The 21,058-nt window shown below is 37.6% G+C and overlaps 1 protein-coding gene across 3 annotated transcripts in view; it reads right to left on the reverse strand.

The window, feature by feature from the left end:
- RGS7 (regulator of G protein signaling 7) overlaps positions 1 to 21,058 on the reverse strand; it is a 401,788-nt gene that overhangs the window by 122,745 nt on the left and 257,985 nt on the right. For all 3 annotated transcript variants that reach the window (XM_075995508.1, XM_012751216.3, XM_012751212.3), the window contains exon 4: positions 4,230 to 4,280. In XM_075995508.1, coding sequence (XP_075851623.1) covers positions 4,230 to 4,280 — 51 coding nt within the window. The remainder of the gene's footprint in view (positions 1 to 4,229; positions 4,281 to 21,058) is intronic.

Genomic DNA, 21,058 nt, shown 5'->3' on the forward strand with positions numbered 1-21,058 from the left:
GATTATCCTCCGTAGCGTGGGTGGGCTTCATTCTATCAGCTTTAAGAGAAAAAGACTGACTTAACTCCAAGGAAGAAGGAATTCTGCTTCCTGGGTCTCCAGCCTGCCAGCCTGCCCTGTGAATTTCAGACTTGCCAGTCCCCACAATTGTGTAAGCCAATGTCTTAAAATCTCTCTCTCTATTCACACACACACACACACACACACACACACACACACACACACACACATGTTCTGCTTGGTTCTGTTCTTCTGGAGAAGCCTGACTAGTACAGATTTCAACAATGTGGATATGTGTTCACCAAGGACTAAATCCTTCTCTCTAATCTCCTTCCCCATCCAACAGGTGCTGAACATCAATTTTCCTCTCTGTGAAATCAAAGTAGCCATTTTGTTTAATCTGTCAACTACGGTCCAACGGTAAGACCAATGCAATTTATTCTGTGCTTAGCATTTTCATATGTGAATTATATATGTAACATACACACACTATATATATACATATACACACACATATATATGCACATACATGTACCCCTTCTAGATTCTCAGTGATATATTGTTGAAAGGTATTAATAAAAATATTAACTTCTGGCAGGATGGCAACATAAAGTTTATAACTATCCATGCTATGAAAAAAATCACACAAATAAAGACCTGCACTGGCACTAAAAACTAGGGAAGGATGCCAAAGCATATGCTCTCAAAGGTTAACAAGTATTCCATGTATGAGACCAGACTGCAACACCCTCCTGAGAGAGCAGCACAATACTGAATAGAGAAGACTCGAGAAGATTACTAGCAAAACCCCCAACAGCAAGTGGGGAGAGCAGGAAACAGGGGGGAAGGCAGCACACCACTTTGGCTCCTGTTCACTGCAGTGGGTCAACAGCACCCAAAGCAGCTGGGGTCGGGCTGCACCAACAATGAAACCGCACGTGTGGACTGCTTCTCTCTCCCACGGTGGAGAGCAAACACCAAGGAAGAAACCAGCCATGGCCATACTTTGAAAGCAGCTGGGCAACTGACAAAGTTGAATATAAGACAGAAATGTATCCCATAAAACGGGGTTCATCGCACTCAGAGACAACATAATCTCATAGTGAAACCCTGAGGGTAGGGTGGCTGTGTGTACAATCTGTTATATATTCAGAACAATCATCTTCTTCTCTCCTTACTTTTCTAAAAGCCTAGTACAGAGCCTTATACTCCGTACAGGGTAAATTAGTTCCTTCAAAGAAACAATCCAAAAAAATAAAAACTAAAGTCTAAACCTGTTATTAATATGACCAAAGATCACATATGTTCCTTCCCGGATATGATTGGCTTTATCTCTTCATATACCTTCTAATGAAGCATCACAATTCCCTTAAAGTGTTGAGCAAGTAAATAAAATCAATTTTTCATACATATTACAGATAGAATGTAAATTATGTTTATAATTTACATTCAAACATAATTCACATGTAAATTGTAAACATCATTATTTCTTATTGGCTTATTATATCTACAAATATTTTTCCTGTTTCTCCAACTATTACTGAAATACACCTTCAGCCTTTAACTTAACGAAGAAATACTCTGTCAAATCCACTTCACCCTATGATCTATCATATTCTTTGAAAATCAGTAGTTACCTGGTCATCTGTGACTATGTCAATCTGTGTTTTAGCACTGGGATTATTTGTCTGGTGCTATAGTTTATAAAAATCAGGCATGCTACTGAGGCGAAGCTGAAATGGGAACTTCGTAAGACTGTAGCTTCCTTTCCTAATAATTATCTCTTTTCACTAAGTAATAATGTGATCATTGTGCTCACTTAGGCAGCACATATACTATAAAATGTAACATGATGCTGGGAACAGCTGCCTCATCTTTACTTAATCATTTTTATTCCATTTAACCCGCAATGGTAAGATTTTAACCCTTTGCACTCACTTGCTTTTTTTTCTCGATTCCTTTATTCTACTCGGGATTTAATTTTTTAAATACCCCAGATTTTACAAAGCACGGCAGTAGAATAAAAAATCGGAGTTTCTTTTCATATAAACTTATTTATTTGGATTTTTTTTATATTTCAAATTATTGATACATTCAAAGAATAATTTTAATCTCTATAATTTTTGCTAACCATGTCGAGTCACACTCGACATTCGAGTACAAAGGGTTAAAAGCTCATGGACCAAATGGGCAGGTGGTGTCCACAGGCCTTTCTGTACAGGAAGAAATGAAAACCTTGTGTCTCCACGTACTGTTAATTCTAAACCATCCTAAGATGGTAATCACAGAGGCGGGAGCCACGCCATCCCAAATTCCTCTCTGTGGACGGGAGGGTGTGCCGCCTAGGCTAGCACGTCACTGGCCTTTTCTATCCTAGCATCTGTTGTCTCTTTAACCCCAGTTTTTCATAAGCTTTTCTTTTTTTACTTGTGAAATATACTTTACATATTAATACAGTGAAATGCACCCATTTTAAGAGTATGGTTCAATGAGTTTTGATGAACATATATATACCCATGTAATTACAACCCCAATTAAGATAATAAAACATTCCCATCGTTTCATATAAAGTTCCCTTTATGGTCCATTGCAGTCAATTCACCCCCACCTCCAGTTTCAGGCAAATACTGATTTAAATTTTTAAAAGGATTTAAATTTTAAAAAAATTTAAATTTTTTTTTACTTTTAATTATTAATAATATTATGGGTACATAATAGCTGTATATATTTACAGGGTACAAGTGATGTTTTGATACAGGCATGCATCACTATTAATTACCTTTTCCTGTTATGTGTATGTTATATAGGTGGAATCATGCAGTATGTGACTTTTACTCAGAAGAATATTTTTCAGAGATGAATATTTTTCAATTCATCCATGTTGTTAAGTGTATCAGCCGTTTGTCCCTTTTAAATGCCAGATAATATGCCATTGTATGAACATATCACAACTATTTATACATTCTTGGATCATTTCCAGTAGGAATAACATATAAGTAACTTTTTAATAAAAATTTGCATCCAGATTTCTTGTAGACACATGCTTTCCTTTACGGGGGCTAAATATCTGGAAGTGAAATTGCTGGGTCCTATGTTAAGTATATATTTACCTTTGTAAGAAACCATCAAGTATTTTCCAAACTAGATGTACCATTTACACTTCCATGAGAATTCCAATTGTTCCACATCCTCACCAACACTTGGTATTATAGTCTTTTTAAATTTTTTTACTTTTAATTATTAATATTATGGGTACACAATAGTTGTATATATTTACAGGGTATGAGTGATGTTTTGATACAGGCATGCAATGTGAATTAATCTAATCAGGGTAACTGGAGTGTCTATCACCTCAGTCATTTATCATTTTTTTGTGTTAGAAACATTCTAATTTCACTCTTTTAAAGTACACGCTAACTTATTCTTGATTATGGTCACTTTGTTGTACTCTCAAATATTGTTCATGCTATCTAATTATATTTGCATAAGCTATTATTTTTGGTTTTCTCAGAATCTTCTCTAAACAATATGCATTTTATTTTTATTTCAGTAATGTGAATTGCTGGCAACATGTGAAAGGTTTTACATGATGTTTTTAAAAAGGTGTTAAATGCTTCACATATGTAGGAATTTATTCCAGGCAATACCAAATATGAGCTGGTAGAAACTGTTCCCTTACTCCCAAAGTTAGTTTTCTACTACAGAACAGACACAATGTCCATCACAGGGACTGGGTTTATGCCTTAAACAGAGCATTTAACACACACACATTTTGTTTAAAGAACCAGAATTATAAATAGCATACTGTTTTTGAACGTCATTCTAAAATGAAGTTAAAGCAAAATTATAAACTAATCAGATTTACTTTTATGTGTCTTATAAAGGGAAATTTTATTACTTTATAATTACTTGCTATAAATTATCTGTATAATTATTTATTGATGTTTACACAGCTCTCCATTCTAACAATCACCAATCATTTGAATCAAATAACATATAATGGGGCATTAAATCTGTAAAATATTATAAAAATTATGCTAAATTTTAGTTAAATATATGTTGACTGCCATAAAATTTGTATAAATGCTAAAAGAAGCACAGTTCAAATTTAATTGCAATTTTTCAGAAGGTTTACTTGCTTGCCCAATTAAATAGTCCCGAGAAATCGTATTTTTTAAAACCACACACACACATACACAAATCTAGCAATGGAAAAATGATTTTTTTACCTGGGTCTTCTATAGTTAAGTTCTTTATTAACCACTGAACAATGTCTGACCCTAGAAAAAGAAAAAAGAAAAAACACAAATAGATATGAACATTTTGTTTATACATGTTAATTTAAAGAATTCTCCGCTATTGGCACTCGCATTAGTAGCAAGTTTTTTTTAATTGTTATAATCACAGGTTAAGGATCTACCACAGATAAAGTACTAAAAACACAAAGTGTGAATACACAGTAGTTCTTCAATGAACCAAGGCACAAACTGGTAAATCGTTAAATACAAAATATTTAAATATAAATATTTACTATACTAATAGTAGAGGGCATGATTTATTTATTGAATAAGTGTTTATTGAGTACCTACTATCTTTTTGGCTCAATTCTTAGAAGCTATAACCACTACTTTGTAAGATGGCTTCTGTTTCGTTTCCGGTTGTACTCACCCTTGGACCTGCTTTCAAGCCAAGGTAAATTTGTGTTTGGTTTTTGAACACTTCTGTGTATTTCAAACCTCTGGGTCTTTATGGCACCATTCTCTCTGACTGAAATGCCTTCCCACTATTTTCATGACACTAAGATTCATTGAAACAACAGAACCTTCCTTGGCCCGCACATTTGTCCACTGAGTTTACAACACCCTTCACGGGACCTCCCTGGAATCAGTATGTAGTCTTTAATTGTAATGTTGACCACACCACGTCACAGCTGTTTATTTGATTAAAGCCCCCAAATAAGTACCTTTAATCAGGGAGTTGTAGTCATCTTGGATTATTTGGGGCATAGCAAGTGACCACAATGTGTGGTGAATACAAAACACGAGTGAATGTGTTTTCACTTCGTATGGAAGAAATGAGAGAGGGTCTGCAGAAAACGTAAGATTTGAGCTAGATTTTGATTTCGATGCATGAATAAGGGAGAAACGTAGGTGCTGAGGGGTCTATGTAAAAGTTTAAAGGTGGAAAACAGTCAACAGAAACTATTTGCTGCACACTTTCTATATATAAGTGCTTGGAGTAATATTTATAGTAAATTTATGGTAATAAAAGTGTTCGTGGTACATTTAGCAGGTTTTGAATTCAGACCAAAGGATTTGGATTTTGTTTTTCTATAAAGAAAACAGAGACTAAGAGACATATAACATTTTTGAGTAGAAGAATGACATTATCAAAGAAAGTTTAAGGAATCTGATGGGAAATTTATGTGGACTATCTTAGGCTAGTCAAAAAAGAAAACAGGGAGTCCACAATTCTACTGGTTGTGATCCAGGATGGATGGATAATGAGGTCCTGAATGAGTTCAGTAAAAAAAAATGAATTTCGAAAAATTAGACTTGTTTCAGGACCTTGTGACTGATTAGATATGAGGCTGACCGGTATGAAAGATTAAAAGAGAAGTAATGGTTTCCAGCCCAGGAGCTGGATGAATGGAAAGTTAGAGCAGAAACAGGAGAATCAGCAGCTGATCTGCTTGAGATGTTCATTCACATTTAAATGTGGTTTTCAGTATCATTCATTTCTACATAAAATTGGAAAAATATGTGTGTGAATTGTTTGCATACACAGTGAGCTGCGTCATGGCTGCATGGATGACATTCCAATGTGAACAGAGATTCCATTTCAACCTGTCCTGGAGCCCGGCTGCAGGTGCTCCCCCACCCACCTCGGAGATTTGGCAAATGAATTACATAAACATTGGCAAAAGTAACTCTAGCTGATTGAATTAAAATAGTTCAAAACTAAGTTCAAAATAAATTTGATTATCAAACTTGACCACAGCATCCAAAAAGTTATAGGAACACTCATACCCAACATCAATTTCAATATGCATGCCCCTCTAAAATAACTTCCAAGTGTTGAATCCAACTTGTATTTTTTTATAGCTGTTCTTTTTACAGCTGCCATTGATTTAATTGCATTTGAGAAGATAGACTCATCCGTATCCTAAAGGGAGTTTCAGCTCTGAGGGTCTAAACAAAAGGAGACCACTCTCAGGAAGTCAGGTACCACAATGTCAACAGTGTCACCTTCAACCGTACAGTTTAAGTTAGCTTGAGACATGAGCTTCCCTTTGAAAAAGAAAAGGGGGCTGAGTTTTTCAAATATATATGTAGTGATTCTTGACCAATGTAAAATCCCAGATACCCAAATCTTCCACACATTCTTTAGGCATCACGCTCATTTTTTTCACAGTTAAGCATCTATTTGGGGAACATATGTGAGCAGCCATTGGAAATGTTCCATTCTTTTGAAGAGAGCCAAACATTGGTTCCAGGTCTATAAAAACATTTTATTGTAGAAAATGTCTTTAAAAATGCTATCAGAGACAGTTAAAAAAAAAAGTTTTCTTTTATTTTTTTCCAGAAAAAAAAAGAAATACAAAGAGGCCTAATTTGAAACTATGTTTAATTCAGGGTATAGGAAACTTTCTTTGTAGCCTAGTTTTGGGTATTTCTGTCCCAAGTCTATTCTGGGTTCAGCTCTGCAAGAGTTAATTTCACTCTACTGGATCAAACTGTCAGTGTTGCTTAGCAGATGCTGTAGTAGTTTTATTGTTGTGTGATCACCCCAATATATTTATGGTTTTAATTTGAAACATTATGATTTTTTTTTATTGCAAAATGCACACCCCCTCACCACATTCACCTGTTTTTTGTCTATGAGAGTGTAAGACCTTGGCTCCTTGAGGAGATAGGTAGAGGCAGATTAAGAGGGGAAGAAAATCATAATCTTAATAAAACCAGAGGACTGAAACAGAAATGTGCTAGCATAGAGTCATCTTGAGAAGTGTGATTCAAATTTAAAATGGAGCATCATAGTCAGGAGAAGTGTAGGAAGGAATGCCATCTTTCCAGCAATTTTCTAACTTTATGTTTAATGAATAAAGGGACAGATCTGCTAAAATTTTTCATGTACAAATGTATATGTCCAGAGTATTTTAGAGTTTTATTTATATTTATTTTGGAGACCTCAAAAAAAACATGCAGGGTTTTTTTGTTGTTGTTACTGTTTTTTTGTTTTTGTGGTATTCCTCTTTGATTATAGCCTCTGGAAAGTTTAGCCCTGTCAGTGCCCATACTCCTGTTTTGAGCTCTTAGAGGCATGTATCACTTTTAGAATTACAAAGTTATGTGTTCTCCCTACTCAGCAAAAGCAGTAGACATTTCATTATTGTGTAATCCCAGTAATGTATGTTTTGAAATGAAAATAAGCAAAAACCTACAAGCAAAATTCTTCCTCACCACACTGCACATAGTTTCTGAACATCTACATTGTTTCTTTCAACTATGATGCTGCTAATGCTATTCTATTTTCATCTTTTTTCCCCCCTGTGGAAAATCCCAGTGGATCCCATGAAGTTCAGTTCAGATATTACCTACTCTGGGAAGCCTATTCAGCATACCACCCATCCCAGTTTACTAGATAAAGTGTTTCTCATTTCTGTTTTATTAATATCCTACCATTCGTTTCACTTATCAATGGTTTTATCATCCTCTTTTTACTTTTATCTATCTTCCCCTTAGCACCATGAATTCCTCGAAGGCAGGGAGTATGCATCATTAATCTTTGGATCCCAAACTTCCAAACCAGTTTCTGACTCCTAAAAAGTGATTAGTAAATGCATGAACGGATGAATGAACAGCAGGACTCCTCCTCTTATGTCCTACCCTAAGAGAGTTTACAAAAGGATGCTATCTCTCATACAAAGACTATTCTAGGGCATGTGATTTTTAGCTACCATAATCACCTTCTGCAGTGATGATTTTCCTTTTCTCAGGCTATGATTTTACAACTCCTACTGATAATTAAAGCAAGTGAATAAAAGACAGAGAAACATCAATATTGCCTCCTTGTCCATGCTGTGGATCGGAATGGTAAAGGAACTTCCTCAACTCTGTCCCACTGCAGAGTGGTAAGTCCTGGACCAGGCTCTGTGCTGAACCTGAATTGTTTAGAGTGCAGTCCCCATCCCCTCCCCGGATCAGAGTACCAGCTCAGCTACGAGTACCAACTACAGCTACCCACATGCTGAACCTGAATGACAGGTTCATAAAAAATATTAGGCATTCACTTAAAAAAAATTGCAAAACTTTTGTAAAAATGACAGATGAGGACTTTGTAAGCAAGCAAAATGTTACAAATATGATCTGTATCCTTTACAAAAATAAACCCTTTTCATAATCTCAACTAAAGCAATTAATGAAAACTTTAGCTCTTAATCACAATAGAAGGGGCCTAAATTATTCTTAAGACAAATACATTAACCTTGGCAATGTTTCTCTTTCAGAAAAATGAACAGGCTTTTGCTCTGCCTACATAACTTTTCCAGAACCTCAGCACGTCATAGGCACAGGTGCTGGCAATGCAATTCTTCATTTTATTTAATGAGCACCATAAATAATCCATGCTTTGATAACTATTCTTAAAATCTCTTGCTAAACAGAAGACATCCTATGTATCTGAAAAATATTTTTTCCAACATTATCCTTAGTTTCTTGAAATAAGCATCATAAACACTCATCGTAACATCTAGTGAGCATTTGCTGAGTTTCTATGCAAGCTTAGCTGTGGACCTGGAGTCACAGGGATGAGAAAAAAGATGCAGAGAGAAGCAGATTCACTCATCTGTGAGTCTCTTGAGAGAAGAAACAATGTCTTACTCATGACATTTCCACTATTCTCTTCAAAGTGCCTCAACAGAGATTGTCATTAAATATTTATTGAAGGTATGACTCAATGTTTACAGACATACACTCTATGCACAGAGGACCCAAATGCTGAAAAAAATCCACTTTAACAGCAACTCCCAGCTAGCATTTTATGACACCCCAGTGTATCTCACATTGCCATGATTTTTAAAATTCTTCATGCAAAAACAAGTTTAACTCAGTTTAATTTAAAAAACTGCAGAATTTCTGTAAGGTGTGAGAAATGAAGTCATTTTTTTTTAAAGCTAGGATATTACTCTTTTGGAAAAATAAGTGTTTTTTGACCTATCTCTTGTTCTATTATAGCCTACTTTCTCATTTCACAACTTACCATGATATAGGCTAATAGTTGTGATATAACTTAGGGGTATGTTTTTAAAAATAATTACATAATCTACTTTTTTAAAAAGTTCTTATATTTCAGTGAGAAATATTTTCATAGACACAATTTTACTTGTCTTATAGATTGTTTAAAAATAATTAGAATTTTTAGGTTGCAGATAGAGTGTCATTGATTTCTGTTCTGCTTCATTTTCTTAACAAAAATCACATTATGAAGCAAACCAGTGGAAAGGGAAGTGATATCTAATTGGCAGATGATTCTTTATCTACTCTTCCTATTTCAATTTGTCACTAACATCCCCTTTATTGATTTCACTGTACCATATTTTCTACAATCCATCTAATAGATTTATCCTTGATGCCTTCCTTTAGAAGATCCTGTTTCATCTTTCTTAGTATGTCTGTTCTATCCCTTCTCTTGCTGTTTAAAGTTTAGCCACATGTTATTTAAATGCTAAGTTACTTAATTTGCATATGACTTTCCTAAGGTTCAATGGTTTATTTATCTATTGGAATAATAATAATTATCTCTCTCAGAGGCTTAGCATGATTTGAAGAGAAAATGCATTCTAAGCATCTTACAGAATTCCCAGCCATGCAGACCATCCAGAAATGAGAGTTTCTGGAAGAGTGCGGTGCCTCTAGCGGGCCAGTCCATACCTGGGAGCTGGGAAGACAGCAGTAAACAAAATCACTGGCTCTTACACTGTGATGGAAGTAGACAGACAATAAGCAAACAAACATGGAAGTAGCTAATATGTCAGGTAGAGATAATTCCTGTGGGGGGAAAAAAAAAGCAGAGTAATGAGGCAGGGAGCCTGGAGTTAGGGGTAGGTAGGTGTGTTACTATTTTTTTATAGAGTGTTAGGTAAAGACATCCCTGGTAAAGCAGTGATATGAAGGAATCACTGGGATAAACTACGGGGGTGTCTAGGGCAGAATATTTCAAGCTGAAAAAACAAGTTCCAAAGCCCAAAGGCAGAATCCTGATGGGTGTGCTGGAGAACCAGCAAGGAAGTAAATGCAGGTGTGATGGCATTAGTGCAGATGAAAGTGACAAGAGATGAAGACAAAGGGGGGGGGGGTGGGATCAGGTTCCACAGTGCCTTTAGGACCATTTAAGAGCTTGGGATTTTACTCCGATTGAGCTGAGCAGAGACGGTGTCTGCCTGCCCAAGCTGACTGCTGTATCAAAGATGGGTTTCGGGAGGGAAGGGTGATAGACAATATGGAAATAACATGATGATGATGATAGAGAAGTTTTAAAAAGGGATTTGGAATTTATAGCTCTTTAGACGTCTCTATTCCACTGCCGCCTCCGTTTTCCCCCTACAACTACTCTCCTCTCTGGATGATCACAGACCTTCCTATTAAGCCCATTGGGGTTTGCAGAAGAAAACAAATTATGGAGAAATGCTAACAGTGCAAGCTAACCTTTGCTGCAAATGCATTGTGCTTAAAATCATTAGGAGAAGGGGTGTAGGAGGTGGGGCTCTTAGAGGAGGAATAAAAGGGCAACTCTCTGTCTTCTCTAGAGAATGGGCCTTTTCCTTTTCACACAGTTTCACTCATGTGGGAACCCAGGACCAGGCTTCCTCCAGGTGAAAGGCATGCTCCCTTCCTCTTTGGGAGGGCCAGGCGGGAACTAGGATGTGGCCTGGGAAAATAGTGTCCAAATAGTCATACAAAGTGAAAAGTTCTGTGAAGGAAAACTAAAGGGAACAATCAAAGTTTAAAACAGAATCCCTGTTTAGTTTGGAAACTCAGGAGGCTTCTCAGAACACTTGGATAGAAAATGTTGAACCTACAGATGAGAAAAAATTTATAGATAAGGAAAGTGCTACAGGAGATAGGATGGAATTAGCATCAAAGGGCAATCGATCCTTCAACAACACAGGCTTGATGCACGAGTCCACACATAAGTGGATGTTCTTCCACCTCCACCACCCCTGAGACAGCAAGACCAGCCCCTCCTCTTCCTCCTCCTCCTCCTCAGCCTACTCACCATGAAGACAAGAAGGCTGAAGACCATTATGGCAATCCACTTCCACTTAGTGAATAGTAAATACATTTTCTCTTCCTTATGATTTTCTCAATAACATTTTTCATTCTCTAGCATACTTTATTGTTAAGAATACAGTATAGAGGGCATATAACATACAAAATATGATTTATCTGCTGTTTATGTGATTGGTAAGGCTTCCAGTTAACAGCAGGCTATTTAGTAGTTAAGTTTGGGGGAGTCAAAAGTTATACACTGATTTGCGATGGCACAGGGGGTCAGTGCCCCTGACCCCCATGTTGTTCAAGGGTCGACTGTATAAAGGGATTTGATTTAAGGGGAAAGAGAGTCAAAATTCTTTTTCTGAGATGGGAAGTAAGAAAGATAGGGACTAGAAAGTGAAAGCAATTTAAAAGTATGGAATTAGTATCTCTGTGCCTTAATTTTTCCTATGAAAGGCATGACAACCTTTTGAGGCAGCTTCAGGTGGCACTTGGGACTTGAAGAAAGAGGGGAGGGATTGGAAGTGCTACTATAAGAAATGGGAGAGGCTGATGACAAAGGATTAGTAGGAGGTTTTGCTGAGAGCCCTTGAGGGCCCAGGTGAGGCTGGGAAGCACCAGTGATTACAGCTGTGAGACTTCCACCTGCAACACCCAACCGTGTAGGTCCAAGCTCACAGAGAAAGCAGGTGGATTTCAAAGCGTGACTGCCAAAGACCCTGGAAGCCATTCAATAGTCTGGGGTGGCGGGGAGGGTTAGAAACATTGTTGAAAATAACAACCTGCAGGCCACATTTGGCAGGCTTCCAAATTAACCTCCTGGAGAAAGTGTTATGATTCATTGTGTACATCCTGTTCTTGAGTAAGGAATCTTATCGTGAGTTCCTCACGATTGATGTAATGATTAATACTTAACCTACTGCCATTAAAAAGGACGCTGATTTATTTCTGAATCATGAAGTTTTTTTCTGATTATCTTGCACGTAAAACATTTCAGCCTATACATGATAATTGGCTACAGCCAATGAATTGTAACCTCTGCATTGCACCTTCTAATCACAAGGGACAACTCTGATACGAGGAGTCCCCCTTCTCCTAAACGTTCTTATAAAAACATTCCAACTTGTAACAGACTTTGGAACATGCACAACTTTGTTGGTGTGTCTTCCTGGGTAGGTCTTCACATTTGGATTTCAACAAACGTTTATCAAATTATTTCTGCCTCAGTAGCCTTAATTTCTGTCTGCAAAAGAATAAGAGGGCATTCAAACGTCTTGAGTGGTAATCGAGTTAGGAAAACTCTGCCTTTTTCTTTGTTACTGTGCTTCAAATACACAAATATGTGATATGTAGGCAAATGTTCAGCCCCTGCTTTGTGTGGCAGTAAAAAAAAGATGTGTCCTTCAGGAAAGACCAAGTTGCTGTTAAGACCAAGAATCTAAAGGAATTTTCTATAAAGAGACTGAGCCTGTAAAAAACTTTCTATATATAGCAAGATTTAGCAACTGAGATAAAACTCTATTTTTTCTCCTCTTGAAAGATGAAGATGCCAGCATGTTACCTAGACTGCTGCTTCTCAAAATTTAATGTGCATATAAATCACATTGTTAAAATCTTGTTCAGATACAGATTCTGATTCAGTAAACCAGGTTTTGGGGCCCGAGATTCTGCATTTTAGCCAGCTCTCAGGTGACAGTGTGGCTGCTCAGCACCTGAGGAGTGTCAATCAACTCTGAGTGACCTAGTAGAGCTTTTCTGTTTGAGAATCTAGGTAGAGAAGCTGGCAGATCTCAGAGAAGGAGCAAAAGAAAGACAGATGGTCTTTTGGGTCTCTATGATGAAGGAGTCTACACTGATCTAAATGGTAACACATAGTTTGGAGGGTATAGTTCCAATAGAAGGTGCCATTCCCAAATTTCCCCAGTCATTTTTAAGTTCAAAACTGGTATTATCAGCCAGCACCCCGGGGATAGACTAACACATGACCGTCGACCACAAAATGGGAAGTGGACACCTTTGTCACTGCCATACCTGAACAGGCATGCCAGAAAGCATGCTGTGACTGGTTGGAAGGAGAGTCAACAATGGGGGATGAACTGGGAAGTGGGAGGAAGGGGTTGGATGAAAGCTCAATTACAAAGAGTCAGGTTGATGAGATGGTATTTGTGCAGCACCTAGAAGGACAGGTGTTAAGAGACATGGTATGACTCTCTGGGCTTGAGTATCTGAAGGAGACTTCTCCGAAGTGATTACCCTGCTGGTGCTGAAAATGAATACCTGATAGTGCACCAGTCCACAGTCTGGATGCATGTCATAGAGCCAAAGAATTGGGATCCTCCAGTGGATTAACATTTCCAACAAAATACGCACGGATTTAGATACATATGGCAGAAACACTTAGCAACATACGCTTTCATGTTCCTAACCCAAACACACCAGGAAAACAGTCCCAAATGGATTAAGAACGCTGCTTTGTGATGATCTGTCCCTGACAAGTTCAACACCCAGAAAGGAACAAGCGCTGGTCATTTGCAAAATGCCAAGAATGAAACTGAAATTTTTGGGATGCTTTATGCTGCTCTCCCCCCTAAAGGCTAAGAGTCAGAAATGAAATTAAAATCCATAGATCAAAAGCTTAACTTCTCAACTAGCAATCCATCTGCATATTAGTTAATGTTCAAAAGACCAGCCCCTTTGTGGTTTTGTGACTTTTGAGTTAATGTCTTCGTGGCCAATGCACCAATTTCCTGATAACCCTATCAGTGGGTCTCATCGGGGCATCCTGGCATCTGCAGTGCCGTAACAGGGAGGAAGGATGTGCACGTGCCTCTGGTGGAAGAGGTGATGAGCTCCATCAAAGGCTCGGTGTTGTCACCAGAAAGGCTGTCACCACCTTTCTTCCTGCATGGCTTTTCCCTCTGTCGATGTGGCCCTATGCCTAGTAAATCTGTATAATGGGACAGTTTTCATAAATCATGTACAATCGGCACACAGATTATTTGGGCCTCTAACAGAGACTATGTGTGTTTTATTTGAGCTAAAATGGATATATAACTCTGTTGAAATAAAAAGAAAGTTGGTTCTGTTTAAAACAGAGAAGAGCCTTCAAAAGAGCTCAGGGAGTATTCTCCCACAGACAGCTAATCCAGCTGGAACAGCCTAAGAAACAAAAACGTATTTTTTACTTAAAAATAAATTCTTGTATTGCAATATTCCACAAAAAGTATGGTTGACTGCCACAGAAAGACAGTGCCCATTCTTCCGGAATAATCCATTTAGGCCCAGGGACCTAAGGCAGAAGGACATATGTGCCACTTCCTTCCTGGCACCAGGGATCACCCAGCCTTGTGGAACAGCAGACAGCAAAGTGGAGCAGCTTCGGTCAAGAAGCAATGGAAGCCGGCTATGCTCGCTACAGGAGGGCCTAGGAGTGGTGGAAGAGGCTCACAAAGTTCCTGAGTCCCCTTGAGTTTTAGAAGTGAAAGCCAGGTGAAAATTAAGTTGTCTACTAGGAGCTCTACAGTGTGGATGGGAAGACCTTTAGATGATGGTGGCCAATTACAGACAACAGCAGAAATGCAGCGAGGAGGGTGTTATATTGACCATACACAGAGAAAAGACCACAAGCTATGCCGATGCTGGAAGACTGGACAGTGGATGGAGCCAGGCAGAGAGCAAGACCCATAGACACAGTAGGACATGACATCTCAGTGAAGGTCAGTGAGGGCAGAAGACCAAAGACCAGAAGCCAGCGAAAGGTCCACTGTCCCTCCTGCCAAGGTTTGAGGACATGTAACCTACCCTGCCTTGCACCAGAAAGCCATTCAAGAAAAGGAAAAGCAAAGGGAAGTGGACTTGGGAAGAAACTTTACCCAATGACAAAAAGTCACCAGGAAGTGACAGAATAACCAGAAAGTGTTCATAAAAGGCAAGATCAAGCCACAATTTCAAACTCTCTCACTATCCCCCCTTCCTGACCCTTCATCCATAAATGAAACAGGGCTTATGAGGACGACCAGGTCACTTATACAGTGAAAGAAACCAAAAATATGCCACCTCGAAATACACTTCTTTGGCATGTTTTGAGATGGCTATTCAGAGGGGCTGCAGACAAGAATAGCCCCGAAAATCTGCTTTTTATGGGGGAGATTCACATCTGTAGAGAAATCTCATTAGTGAAGAAAACAGCCAGGCTTAATCTAGGAAATAAAAACACACAGGAAAAGGAGACTTAAAGTCTGAGTCTTTTAAATGTCCAACAGAGAAACTTTTACCACTGGCTACCACGTATTCTTTCTGAGGGCTGCTACCCGTGAGGGTTTCATCTGCCTAACGAGGTAGCCTTTGCTTGCCAAGCCTTCTCCTCTTCACTCTCCTATAACCTGTGATGCCACCTCCCTTCAGAAGCCCCAAGCCCCTATTCTTTCTGTAACCTCTGGGTGGTATAAAAACTTCAGTCATCTGGCTCTTCCTTTGAGTCTCATACTTCGTGTTTGGCTCCTGTGTCCATAGTCACATTAATACATTTGTATGCCTTTTTCTCCTGTTAATCTGTCTTTTGTTACAGAGATGTCTGTGATCTGACAGACCAAAATAGACACTCTTTTATCAACTAAGACAAACCCTAAGGTTAAGGAAACAAAAAGTTCACCACAGGTGGAGGGTTCAGGGCCTGAATAATACAGCCATTTTCTAAAGCCCTACTGATATAAGAAAAACCTCACTCTCCCTAAACTTCCTAGCAATGGAGCTATTAGGCAAACCATCCTAACTCTGATTTATAGCCCAGACCAACTCTGACGGAACTCAAGACTGGCTTTTACAAACATTCTTTTCTGATACGCAATTGCAAACCTCAAACCAGTTTCAGCCAACTCATAGAGACTCCGCACAAACTGTTTTTGAGTCTTATAGTATCTTTTTTGATGTAAAGAGCCAAAATGTACCTCATTTTAATGCTCAAACCCCAATCTAAAGTGAACATGGGATGTATGCTACACATATGTTTACCCATTGTGTATGTTCTCAATTCCCCTCATACATATGTCAAGCTTTTTCCCCAAATCCGCTAAATATTAATGCAAGCCCTGTGAGGCACAAAACCCAATTTGTCCTTCCTCTCTTTGAAGAGAGAGCAGCTTTGGCCCACACTGGAGACTATCTGTTCCAGGTTTGCAAACCGATATGGCCAATAATGTTCTCCTGTTTAGTATTTAGTCTTTTGGATGACATGTCCCAGCTAAGAACTCCTGAGAGTTGAGAAAATAAATTATATTTTTTCTCCCCTTCAACAGAAATAAAAAAGATGTACACACTCTGCCCACTGTTGGTGTGTTGTGGGGGTCTACTTTAAACAAGCTACACTAGGGATCTGGAAAGGACACTCTCCTATTTCATAGCTCATCTGGCTTACTGCCTCTTCTCTGCTGGTGAGCAAATCCAGCTCAACAAATATGTCTCTTCCCACTCATGCAGCACAAAAGGAAATGACCCTTGTCAATAGATTAAAAAGTTGTTACCTAAAAGTGGAACAATAGGGACGTTGCCTACATTCATTTCCTCGCTGTTACGCTACCATAATTAAAATGACTCTACCATATCACATTAGTAGAAGACATAATGACAGGATGGGACAAAGCTAGGTAACATCACTCCTGAGCGTCAGCATATTAATGGAACCTTTTAGCTTGATAATGTAATTAACCTTGTTAAATTCCACTCTCAGTAAAATTCCGAAGAATGGAAGCTACAAGGATAACGTCCTTCTCATGCAACCTCACTGGCATCAGGGCGTTCATTTGAGAAATGGCGGTGATGGTCTGCTCCAGATAAAAGACTTTAAAACATTGTTTCTAAAAAAGTCTGAGCTGTCAAATATCAGATTCACATCACCAAGCCTATGTGTTCATCCTACTTCTCTTTGTAAAAATAATTTATCTTTTACAATCTTTCGTTTTCTACATGTTTTGAGTGTTAAGTCTTATAAGACAAGACGGTCCAACAGTCAACTCTATAAAATCAAAACGATCTCCATCAGGGGATGCCCTACATTTGCATCCAGTCTACAATATACAAAGCACGAGTCTGTCCAACAATCAGGTAACATCATTTGGGTAGTGTCTACATATATTTATTACATTAGCCTTTCAGGTGAAATTTTATCTAAAGGTGAAATTTTAAACATTAATGGTTCAGACAGCACCTCATCAATTTTGAATCCACTAGACTGATGCACTCTATGCTACTTGTCTGTGGGTATCCACAGAATTAAACTTTTGCTTTCTCCAGTCATTTAGGCTGTGGCCCAATGATATCACAAGACTGTTAAGACAGCGGAAATTACTGAACCAGCCATGTAACTGTACAGTCATTTTCTAAACATGGAAACTGCACAACTCATTCATTCATTCATTAATATTCTTTGAATATTTATTCTGTTCCAGGAAGCACCATGGTACCTATAATCACATGAGGGAAGTAAAACATTTCCACAAATAACTACAGTTAAAAGTTTCTATATGAGTGGTAGAAATAACTATGAGGAATCTTGAGGAAAAACAAATCATTCTTGGCTCTGGTGATCAGAAAAGGCATTTCAACCGGCCTTGAAGAATGGGTAGCTGGCCAGACTGAGAAATGAGACCCCACAAAGAGAAAATCAGTTTCCATGACTTGCATGAAAAGAAATATTTTTAATGGGAATAGCAAGTAGTCCAGTTCAGCTTGGCTATAAGGAAACAGTTTGAGATAAAACTAAAAAAACTGCCAGATTTAAAAAGACTCCCTTAGTCTCTGGTGTGTTTATGAGCATTCAGTAACAAATTTAAAATTCTTTACATGTTCATAACTCATGATTAAGATACCTCTAAATCTGAAGTTTCATAGTTTCCAAAAGCTTTGAATTTTTTTTTTATCTTTGGGCTCTCAAAGAAAGATCAAGATCAACAAAGTTGATAGCCCACTAGCTAGATTAACCAAAAAAGAAGAGAGAGGATTCAAATAAGCTCAATCAGAAATGAAAAGGGGGATATTACAACTGGTACCACAGAAATACAAAAGATCTTCCAAGACTACTATGAACATCTTTATGCACAAAAACTGGAAAATATAGAAGAAATTGATATATTTTTGGAAACAACCTCCCAAGCTTGAATCAGGAAGAAATAGAAATTCTGAACAGATCAATAACAAGTAGTAATATTAAATAAACACACACACACACACACACACACACACACACACATAAAGCCCAGGAACAGATGGATTCATAGCTTAATTCTACCAGACCTACAAAGAAGAACTAGTACCTATCCTACTGAAATTGTTCCATAACATTAAAAATGAGTAAATCCTTCCTAACTCATTCTATGACGTCAGTATCACCCTGATACCAAAGCCAGGAAAGGACACAATAAAAAAAGAAAACTACACACCAATATCCTTCATGAATGTGCATGCAAAAATCCTCAACAAAATACTAGCAAACCAAATCCAAGAGCATATAAAAAAAACATTTACTAGGATCAAGTGGGTTTCATCCCAGGGATGCAAGGATGGTTCCTTATATGTAAATCAATGAACGCGATTCACCACATAAACAGAATTAAAAACAAAATCCATATGATCATCTCAATAGATGCAGAAAATGCATTCAATAAAATCCAGCTCCGCTTTATGATAAAAACTCTCAAGAACTAGGCATCTAAAGAACATACCTCAAAATAATAAAAGCCATATATGACAAAGCTACGTCCAGCACCATACTGAATGGAGTAAAGTTTAAAGCATTCCCCTAAGAACTGGAACAAGACAAGGATGCCTACTTGACTCTAGCCAAAGAAATCAGACAAGACAAAGAAATAAAGGGTATTCAAAAGGAAAAGAGGAGATTAAACTATCCTCCTATGCCAATGATATCATCTAATGTCTAGAAAATGCTAAAGACTCCTCTACAAGACTCTTAGAATTGATAAATATATTCATTAAGGTTTCAAGTTACAAATTAATGTATGCAAATCAGAAGCATTATTATACACTAAGAACAGCTAAGCTGAGAATCAGATCAAGAACTCAATTCCATTTTTAATAGCTGCAAAAGATAAGATAAAATAAAATAAAACAAAATACCAAGGTCATGAAGGATCTCTACAAGTAGAACTACAAAACACCAATGAAAGAAATCACTGATGATACAAACAAATGGAAAACTATCCCATGCTCATAGATTGGAAGAATCAATATTGGTAAAATGTCCATATTGCCCCAAGTGATTTATAGGGTCAACGCAATTTTCATCAAAATACCAACATCATTTTTCACAGAATTAAAAAAAAAAAAAAACAATACTAAAGTTCACATGGAATCAAAAAATGGCCCAAATAGCCAAAATAATCCTAGGCAAAAGGAACAAATCTAGAGGCATCACATTACTCAACTTCAAATGATACTGTGAGGCTATTGTAACCAAACCAGCAGGGTATTGGTATAAAAGTAGACACATAGATCAATGGAACAGAGCCAAATACAACAAAAACAAAAATACATAAGTGGGACTTAATTAAACTAAAAAGTTTCTGCACAGCAAAAGAGGTAATCAACAGAGTAAATAGACAGCCTATCGAATAGAAGAAAATATTCACAAAGTCTACATCTGACAAAGAACTAAAACCTAGAATGTATAAGGAACTCAAATGAATCAGTAGGAAATAAATAACAGCATTAAAAAGTGGGCAAAAGACACGAACAGATATTTTTTAAAAGAAGATATATAAATGGACAACAATAATAGGAAAAAATGCTCAGCATCACTAATCATCAGGGAAATAAAATTAAAATCACGAGGTTTCACCTTACCTCTGTCAGAATGACCATTATTTAAACAAATTGATAAACAATAGATGCTGGCATGGGCGCAACAAAAAGGGAACACTTATACACTGTTTGTGGGAATGTAAATTAGTGCAATCTCTATGGAAAATAGTCTGGAGATTCCTCGAAGTACTAAAAGTCAACCTGTCATTTGATCCAGCAATCCCACTACTGGGTATCTACCCAAAGGAAAAGAAGTCATCATATCAAAAAGATACCAACCCTCACATGTTTATGGAAGCACAATTAACCATAGCAAAGGTATACAATCAACCTAAGTGCCCATCAACTGAGGAATGGATAAAGAAAATGTGGTAAATATACATCATGGACTACTACTCAGTCAGAAAAAAAGAATGAAACAATATCTTTTGCCACAACCTGGAAGGAACTGGAAGCCATCATCCTACATGAAGTATCTCAGGAACAGAAAACCATATTCCACATGTACTCATAAGTGGGCACTAAAGGATGGGTATACATGGTCATACAGAGTGGTATAATATAGACTTGGGAGACTCAGAAGGGAGGAGGGTGAGGGATCAAAAACCACCTGTTGGGTATAATGTACTCTATTCACATGACAGGTACACTAAAAGCCCCGATTTCACCACCATAAGATTCATCAATGTAACAAAAACCCACTTGTATCCCCCTAAACTTACTGAATTTTTTTGAAAGTCCAAGATCTTTTAAATTAATCTTTTAGAAGTTTAGGAAAGCCATGATTTTTAATGATACATTTTTATTTTACCTGCAATTTCATTTCATTATGTTCAGCTGCCCTGTACTTTCTAGGCTCACTGCTCTGCTCTATAGCTCAGAACACAAAATATAATGCAGGAACTATTCAATAAAGACACTTATAACCAAAGTAAATACTTTGAGCTGAATTTCCTTCCCAGAAGGTTTAT

The sequence above is a fragment of the Microcebus murinus genome, chromosome 19, assembly GCF_040939455.1.
Source record: "Microcebus murinus isolate Inina chromosome 19, M.murinus_Inina_mat1.0, whole genome shotgun sequence".
NCBI classification, from domain to species: domain Eukaryota; kingdom Metazoa; phylum Chordata; class Mammalia; order Primates; family Cheirogaleidae; genus Microcebus; species Microcebus murinus.